The following is a 10,000-nucleotide window of genomic DNA, read 5'->3' as shown; positions in this document are numbered from 1 at the left end:
TGCTTTCAGCATTGTTGGGAATGAATTAGTAAAAAAAAATTTAAATTAAATATTTAGGAAAAAAAAGAAGCTGAGAACTATAAAATGTTTATTTATTAACAAAATAGAACAAACTATAAAGCTAAAGAAAACAAATATATATATATATATATATATATATATATATATATATATATATATATACACCTATATTTATATTTATATATATATACACCTATATTTATATTTATATATATATATATATATGTATATATATATATACATATATATATATATATATATATATATATATATATATTATATATATATATATATGTATATGTATATGTATATCTATATATATATATATATATATATATATATATATATATATATATATATATATATATATATATATATATATATATATATATATATATATATATATATATATATATATATATATATATATATATATATATATATATTAGTGTTGGCTTCTTATCAAGACAAGAATATTACTGTTTGGTTATAACTATTAGCACATCAGCTGTAGAACAAGAAGATCAAAATCTATATTGAGAATCAGAAAGTAAGTTATTAGATTCAAGATGAGAAAATAATTTTGTTAATCATAGACTCAAAAACCTTGCTTATGATAGGAAGAAGACTAATGGGGTGTAGTTAGACTAGTCCGATCGCTCTCCAGAATTTTAGAAAATAAGGATAACAAATGCTGTTTTCCATAAGGATGGAAAACAAGACTTTGATAAGCACTTGTTAAATAGTCTTGAAAGTATAGACAACAGCTAGGAGAAAACACTTCTGCAAGACTATAACAGGTATGTTGTCCGGACCACAAGCTGTAGAAGAGTCTAAGCAGGAAATCACTTTAAATACAGAAGCTGGAGTGTAATATCAAGCAAGGGTCAACCTGTTTGTTTGCTATATCAGGTAAAACCCGACTAGTGGAATCAAAAGATGATATAGATGTGGAGTTCTTAACAAGTACTTCAGCCTTGTTTTTAGGTGAGGCGACAAAGTCTGAATCATACAAGAGAGGTGAAATAACAGATTTGCCCTTATTATTGATATTGTTAAAATTCTCCAGAAGTCAAGTAAGCCTAATTTTTGAGAAAAAATACAAGATTTTGTGACCTAAGAATAGCAAGCTTTAGGGTTAAACATAATTTTTTTACAATTGTTTCTATCAAAATTAAATATCAGCAAAATAGTCATCCAGAAAATAGACAAGTAGTTGTCTGTTTCTGGATAACTATTTTGCTGATAGATATGAAAGTAATGGTTTTGAATGGAAATCGCAGCAGCACAATGAAAGGAAAACCATGGAGAAGAAAGAGGCTTGAGTTAGAATTGTTGAGAGGGATTAAAAGATTCCATGCCAGCTTGAATTTAAGAAGTTATGTAAGAAGCACATTAGTCAGCAGGAAGACAAAAGATTTCTACTTAAGGGGTATCATGAAGAAAATCACGGAAAAAGTCCCAGTCAGGTTTTAGGTAGTTGAAAGAGGTACAATGATAGGGGGATTCTGATCATGAAGAAGAATGAGGTAATAATTTTAGAGAGATCAAACTGTGATCAGAAGCATCTAAGGGTGAATGTAGAGAAACTATGTACTGAATAGGATCAGAAACAAGACATAAGTCGAGTAGAGAAGGTAAATGATTTGCTTTGTCTGGAAAGCATGTTAGAAAGTTGACTATTTGAGTTAGAGATTGAGAAAGGCAAAAGTTGTGGGCTTTTAAATGACTGCAGAATCACTGAAACTAAAGCCAAGTCATTCAGTGTGATGAGTATTAAAGTCACCAATAACATCAGTATTGGCTGAAGGATAAAGAGGGAGAGGTTGGTCAATTTGATTAGAAATAACATTGAAAAGAGTATAGTTTTAAAATGAAAGAGAAATATAGAACAAAAAGAAAGGCAATAGAGTGAAGTGTAAGGATAGCAAAATCCCGGACATTTACAATCCTGGGATTTCAGGATTGATAAAGTTGTGGTTTTCTATTCAATCCCAGGATATCCCTTGATATCCTGGAATTGAATAGAAAAAAACACAATTGTAGAAAGAGAAGCATAAAAAGAACTAACATTTTAAGTACTCATCAAATACTTAAAAGTGATTAATTTAATTATGATATAAATAAAGTTCTTTATTCATTAATGAACCTTTGTAATTTATATTATAAAACAATACCTTAAAATGATAACACTGTATTAATAAAAATAATAACTAAAAATAATATGAACATGCATGAATATACATAAGTTATATTTATTTTTAAAAGTACTACCTTAAAAAATCAAAGTGTCAATCATTTTATTGCTTAACCATATTCAATTTTTTAAACATAAAAACTGAGAATGCTCTTTTGGACTCTATACTTGTTGGCTGTATACATAATATGTAATCATATTTTTTTAAAGGTGATCACATCTTAAGCTACTACTTTCAAATAACAGTATTTCTTTTTGAAATTTAAAAGTTATTTTTTACCTTAATAGTTTGTGCTTGTATTGCTGTCGATCTTTTTTCCATCATTTTATTTAATTTGTTCATTTTAATTGTTGTGACATTATTCTACTCAAGTCTGCTGCTGTTATTATATCTGTCCAGTTTAAACACTTCATCAGGTTTATCATAATTTTTTTTGGGGGGTACTTATATTTGGTAGAAAAACTTCTGGAATTTTTTATAACTGGCCTTGAAGATATACTAAGCTCCTTAACAGTGTTCTCGACTCTTAAATTCGATTACTTATAGCATACAATTGTTTTCCAATTTCAGATTGTTGTTCTTTTATTTTTGCCAACATAAACTTTTATGCATTATCAGAAGAAATTAAAGTTGCTTCTTGTTGACAAAGTTGTTTTATTGAGAGTAAAAGTATTTCTAAATCAGATATCATTCTATATTTTTTCTTGTTCATCCTAATTGAATCATCGATGTCGGAATCAAATTCTAAATCTAGAAGTGCTTTTTTAACACAATAATTTTTTTAATTTTAACTTCACTAATCAGTCTAGCATAAGCAACAAGCTTCTCCATCAGGTTTTGCAATCTATGATTAAATGAATGATCTTTCTAAACTCAATTTTTACATACTTTTGTAAATAATTTTTATTTTTGTTTGTGGACCTTTAAATATTTTTACAACTTTCCTGGCGTTTTTGTTATAACCAATAATTTGGTGCCTAATTTTAGCTTCAGATGTTTCATTAATTAACAATGAATCATTTGAATCTCGAATATAATCTTCCTCTTCAAAAACAATTTCTACTTAAAATAAATATAACTAAAGTTTATTTAATAAACCTTATGTATTTGGATAACTTCATCAATTAAATAGATGTTAAGTAAACTTTTGTAGTTTAATAAACCTTCTGTATTTTGATAACTTTATTAATTAAACCAATGTTAAAAAACTTTTGTAAATCACGCACACATTTGTAATTAAATTAAGTAGATATAAAAATGAAATTAAAATTATGCAAATATTGGAGTTAGAATGAATTAGAAAATTCAAAATAAAAAGGTGTTTCTTCTATTAAAAATTTTTGATCTTCTAGTTAGCAAGCATTAAAATTCTATTTATTTTTAATAATTTATTAGTTTTAATGTTATATACAATTTTTATGTTTAATTGTACAAAATATGTACGATTAAACATAAAAATGTATATATAGTAATAATATTGCAGATAAGCAATTGCAAGATAAATGTTTTTAGTTTGCATTTTCGATAAAATACGAAAAAAAGGGAGAATGAAAAGCACATAAAATAGGACTCAAATCGATAAATGGGTGAATTATTACGAATGTTAATGCCCAGGCCAAGCATCTGACTATCGGAGTCTTTACAAATTAATTTATTTCATATATACAATCAGTTGATAATTAAACATCTGCTAAAGATACATAAACATCTGCTAAGGATACAATCAATTGATAATTAAACATCTGCTTGTATTTATCATGCTTGCCGTTTTCTCTCTCCTGATTCTAATGTCTACCTCTACAAATCTCTTATTCGTCCCTGTGTGGAATACTGTTGAAATATTTAGGCTGGTTCTTCTAAGATATATGCGGTAGTGGTGTAGTGGTAGTGCGCTCGCTTCATAAGCGAGAGGTTCCGAGTTCGATCCCCACCACGTCCCTGGTAGTACCGCGCTCAACTTGTTTTTCCGCGCAGCGGCCTTGTTCGTCAAGGTTCGTGTTTCGGAGTTATAGAGTTGAGAGAGGGTTATAACCACAATTAAGTAGCCTCCTCATTTGTAGTGGCCTTCTGGGCCTTGGGGAGGTGAAATAACAAAAAAAAAAAAAAAAAAAAAAAAAAAAAAAAGATTGCTTTTTCTCTTCTAGACAAGGTTCAAAAATGCATTGTAAACGTAGTTGGACCTGCTCTGTCTGCTAAGCTTGAGCCTCTATCCGATTGGTGTAAAGTTGCATCTCTTTCTCTTTTCTACAAATACTATCATGGTCTACACTTACAGAAGCTATTATCTCTAGTTTCATTGACTAAAACTCGTTCTCACTCGTTATTCGGCAAAGTCTCATTCTTTAACTGTATTGCTGCATGCTCTAAAAACTTTTATTCCTCTTGGGCGCTGCCAAAATTAAAATTTAAGGAACTTTTTTGTTTTGTTTTGTTTTTTACAGCAAATGTTGTTTTTTTTGCTAAATATCTCCAGGACGGGGGATACGGCTGCCCAAATTTCTTTCCTAGAACAAGCCCTGATATATATATATATATATATATATATATATATATATATATATATATATATATATATATATATATATATATATATATATATATATATATATATATATATATATATATGCATAAGATCTTTATATATAAGACATGTCTTTTATCTAAAGTTTTTTTTCTTATCTCACAAATAATGTCTTATTTGTGACATTATTTGTGAGATTAGAAAAAAATTTATCAGTTATTTATCAACTATTTTGTTTTTAATCATTAGGTGCACCTTGTAGTTTAAACCTTGTATTTAGTTCCTAAATAGGACACCAGAGAAAGGCTAAAATGTTTTTATTAGAGGAAAAGAGCTGAATGTCTTCAAACTCAGCATGCTTTTGTTTGTGAAGTAATCAGCTTGGATTTCCAAAAAAATCCTGAAATGCCTAATCAATATGAACACTATTTTCTGCCACTGTCATTTTATTTTTTCAACACTTGCATACTTTCAACTCAAAAAGTATATTTTTATTGCTATGATGAAACTGTTAGCAACAAATGGTGTGATGATGTATGCTCCATGCTATATGATTTTTAAATTATCAATTGCTTCAAAAGTAAAGTGTATCAAACTGATTTGAAATTTATGTGCCAGATATATGGCCATTGCGAATCAAAAGTTTCTAGCAAAAACACCAGAAGGTTGGAAGAGTATTTTCCAGACCTCTTACAAAAAAACAATTATATACAAACATGATACAAGAAAAGTTTCTGAAGTTTGCAGAGTTTTCAAAGCCAAACTTCTCCGTTGTTTGTCTATATAAGATATGTTTACTTGGAGAAATTAAAATATTAAGAGCTAGTTGTAATTTAATTATGTTAATTATTTAATTATGTTAATTACTTAATTATGTAGGAAAAACCGGAAATATATAAAATTATGTGTGTTATATTCCAAATGTCTACAACAAATATTGAAATGCCTGAAAACTGAAACAACATACATAGCTCTGTTACCTCTTACTTGTTAAAAATTCAAAGACTTATTGAAGTTAAACAACTTCTTAGTGAAGACAAAAGAAAATTTTTAGATTTATTGCTAACTATATAAATTATAGTAAAAAATTTTAGTTAATAAATGTATTTTTTGCTGTTTTTAGGACTAATGGGATTGAACTTTGTTTTAAAAACTAGTTATTTATGGTACTATTGTTATGATTTACGTTTGAAAATTACAAAATCAATGGATCAATTTAAGCGCCAGACTATTAGGGATATAACAGTATGCTTAAAAGACAAAGAACCACTTAGTGTATTAGTCAAGTAAGAGTTTTTTTAAACAAAATTTTAAAAATTTGAAAGATATATTTTAAACAAACTTTAGCGTTATTTTATAATTGTTGTCATTTTCATAATTATTATTGTCATCTACTGATTTTTAAACGTCATTTTAATAATGGTTCCGGTTTAAAGATTTATTTTTTTTTGATAACTTTTTTTATTTTTTTATTTTTTCAAGATAACTATTTATTTTATTTTGTTGAAGTTAAGAAGTGATTCAAGTGAAGTTAAGAAGATAATGGAGGTGATGGTAAGATGATGATGGAGAAAATAAGGATCATATATATAATGATTATTTCAAAATGTTGCTTTTATAAATTGCTTAAAATTTCTTTGTTTTGTTGAACCCTGCCTCATTTAGTGCAATTTTTATTTAATTTTTAGATCATTAAATTGCTTTTACAAACTTTAGCTTCCTGATATTTTTTTGAATGTCATAGTTTAAATACTTCTATTAGTCCCCCCCCCCCTTTCTTGCCACTTTTCTCCCCTATTTAAAATAGCTTCTATCACATTAATATCAAACATTAAAATCAAGAAGTGATACTTTGTTTGAAAATAGTAGTCTCAAGGTAGCTAGTGGATATAAACTATATATTTTATTATTATATATTGTGGATATATAGTGTATGTATGATATGATATATTTCCATTATATAAAAATATAATTTCTGAACCTCATTGTGTCTTCTATTATTACAGACACTTCCATGGAAACTCAGTTCTATATCTTTTCTTATTTTTAATCTCAAACTTTTTTTGTTCTTTAATTTAAGTCTAGCATGTAATTATACTTTTTCTATTAATATTTAGGTGGTTCCCTTTTGCTTTAATTACACCTAGTAAACTGTTTGGCATTGATTATACTAGGCTGTTTGACATTGATTATACTAGATTGTTTGAAATTAATTATATTTAATTTGATTATTGTCAAAGACTTTTTAAAGTTGTAAAGTTTAAATTTGGATTCAATAGACCAAAGAACTTTCCTTAAAAATGTTACTGGAATTACATTGTACTTTTTTTTACTTTTTTTATTTTACTTTTTTTTAATTTTCTTTATATATTTTGTTTTTTTTTACTTGTTTTGTATATTTTGTGGGGTTTTTTTTGTACATTTTGGTACTTTTTTGTCCTTTTTTTGTCCTTTTTTGTACATTTCTGAGAAACTCGTTCTTTTTTATTATGACTTAAGTTAAAAATATTTTTTACAAGTTATTAATCCACTGAACCCCGCCTAAAAAACACGATTTTTAATTTATATTTGTGAAATGATGTCGATTTTGGGTGTTGAAAATTCTAAAAATATAAGTTGAATAATAAAACAGATATTTAAAAATTGAAACAGCCAAAAAAGTTAACTTTCATAACAAATTATCCATTAAACAGTTTTGTATAATTAATTGCATCCCAATTAATACTTGTTTAAGAAAAAAATTTACTAACAAACACATTTGTTTTATTTGGACTAAAAAATTTTAAATAGCCATAATAAATTAATAAAAGTTTGTTTCAGTTTTATTATTAATCAAGTTTAAATTTTATTCTGACTGTATATTCGCTGTACTTTATATGATATAATTCTATTTGATATGTACTAAAAATTTAGTTACATATACATTTAAAGTTATAAATTTTTATATACTATATATAAATAATTTTGTATTTGTTATACATTTTGACGCTGATTATACCTTATGTTTTTTAATTGCAATACTAATCATACTCTATTATGAGATTTTATTAACACTTTAAATTTAACTCGCACAGATACAAGTTCAATTATTTACATATATGTAATTTACATAAATATCATTTGAATATATGGCAAAACTGTAAACATAGGTCTATGTTTAAAATTTTACAATATATGTAAACATATAAAAAAGATAAAAAAATATTTTTTTTTAATAATTTTTAGATTTACAGACAAAAAAAAAATTTTTTAATAATTATTGACCTGAATATTATTTTCAGAAAAAGAACCAAATATTTGTAATATTTGTAAAAAATAAGAAAAAGTGAATGCTTTTACTACAATAGTTTCAAAAAAAAAGGAAGCAACTAACAAAGTTATCGTGGCAACTAACAAAGTTACCACGGCATTATTTTCTGTGATTGTATTACATACAAGCTAGCTTGCCAGCTAATAATGAGCCTTCTGTTTATATTTGTTTTAACTTTAATTATAAATAAACTTATTTGTTTTAAATAGAGCTATGTAAAAATTTTTTATAATTTATTATATCATAAACTTTAAATTTAATAGATTAATGACTTTAAAATAACATCAAAATAATATTTTTTTCTAGGTGTGAACAAAATTGTGATGCCTTGATTGACCCAAATTCAAAACTTTCTTTAAGTTCGTCAGTCTCCAACAAAGCAAAATGTTCACAGATTAGTTATAATTGGATGGTTTTGCGCACCTCTTTAATGGAAGATAATTCTAACTATGAAGATATTACAGAAACAATTAATGCAACAACAGGTTTTGTCATGCGCAACCTTGTTGTTAAAGCTAATAGTTTAAACTCAGGTGTTTTTTCAAGTTTTGTTATACTATTTAGTTTTATTTTACAAAAAAATAAAAATTCATAATGATCTCACAAATAGTGAGTATTTGTTAGTAATTGAACCTAAATGGTCTCGCAAATAAAACAAATTTTATATTAAAACTTTTTTTACATTTACAAATTTAAAAACAAAACAAATAATATATTACTTAAACAAAACAAAAAGTATATTTAAATTTTATGAGCTCAGAATTAAAACAAGCTAATATTAGTTATATATTTTTTTGTTTTTTAATATTTTTTATATTATATTTGAAATGTTTAATAACATATTTAATGTTTTTCATTATTTTATTTTTTTTGCGGCATTATGAGTTTTTCATTGAATAGAAAAAAATTTATTTAAGCCTACAAATACAAGTTTCGCATTAATGCATCATGTTTAAGTGGTGAACTGTCAGGTGGTGCAGGAGCAGAAATTGTTTATGTAAACAAACCTCCAGATGTGTCACAAGCAACCTGTAACGTTTTTCCAGATACAGGTGTTGCAATTCAGACAGATTTTGTAATTGTATGCACTGGAGTAACAGATGATCAAATGCCACTTTCCTATGCTTATCAATACAATTGTAATGATACTTGGTCTGTGATAAGTACAGCTCGAACAAGTTTGTAGTTTCTTTATTTTTTCAAATTTTTTGGTGATTTCTTTTTGGTGATGACAAGTTAGTTAAGTAGTTAGGTATTAATCTATTTTTTTTTCAGTTTCTAATTTAACATTCAAACTCCCGCCTAGTAAAAGAACAAATGGTAGTTGTTCTTTACGTGTATTAGCACGTGATAGTTATGGAGTTCAATCAGATCCATTTCCGATTACACCTTTAGAAGTTCAGGTAGGTTATAATTTAAAACATTTAATAGTTATTTTTAATTCTGATTGTTATAATGTCAGCTGTTATTGGTCAAACACTGCATTGAGGAAAACAATTTTTCCTAGGGAAAAGCGTTAAAACTATTTAAAATGGTTTAAATTAGAATTTAAAGTTTTTATTTTTTTAAATTTTTTTGAATTTATGGAAGAAAAAAAATAAGTATAACATTTTACATGTTAATTTTCTTTTAAATATATATTTTTTGACAAGTTTTTCCAACCATTTTGAGCTTCTTATTTTTTCGAAATCTTCTGAAACACCTGTCTGACACTGCATAGTGGGCCAGAGATCGGCATAAATGCCAAAAATGAGTATTTGTGGAAACTTTTTTGCAAAATTTTAAAAGTAAATAACCCATAATAAAAAAGTCGTTTAAATATTTTTATTTTTGTTTTAGTAGTCCTTGGAAAGTTTTCAAGCTCGTCCATTTAAAAAATGCTTGTTTTTTTTTAAAAAAAAAAAAGAAGAGAAAATACACATAAAATTGAATTTCACCTTGTAAGCGCAG

The 10,000-nt window shown here is 26.2% G+C and overlaps 1 protein-coding gene across 1 annotated transcript in view; it reads left to right on the top strand.

Annotated features, from left to right (window-relative positions):
- Positions 1-10,000, top strand: part of LOC100197078 (uncharacterized) — a 134,302-nt gene that overhangs the window by 60,990 nt on the left and 63,312 nt on the right. The window contains exons 13-16 of the mRNA XM_065802339.1: positions 5,864-6,026; positions 8,357-8,583; positions 8,968-9,228; positions 9,326-9,453. Coding sequence (XP_065658411.1) covers positions 5,864-6,026; positions 8,357-8,583; positions 8,968-9,228; positions 9,326-9,453 — 779 coding nt within the window. The remainder of the gene's footprint in view (positions 1-5,863; positions 6,027-8,356; positions 8,584-8,967; positions 9,229-9,325; positions 9,454-10,000) is intronic.

The sequence above is a fragment of the Hydra vulgaris genome, chromosome 08 (genome assembly GCF_038396675.1).
Source record: "Hydra vulgaris chromosome 08, alternate assembly HydraT2T_AEP".
Classification (NCBI taxonomy): Eukaryota; Metazoa; Cnidaria; class Hydrozoa; order Anthoathecata; family Hydridae; genus Hydra; species Hydra vulgaris.
Note: the sequence above shows the minus strand (reverse complement) of the source record. Positions and strands in the feature narration are given on the sequence as shown.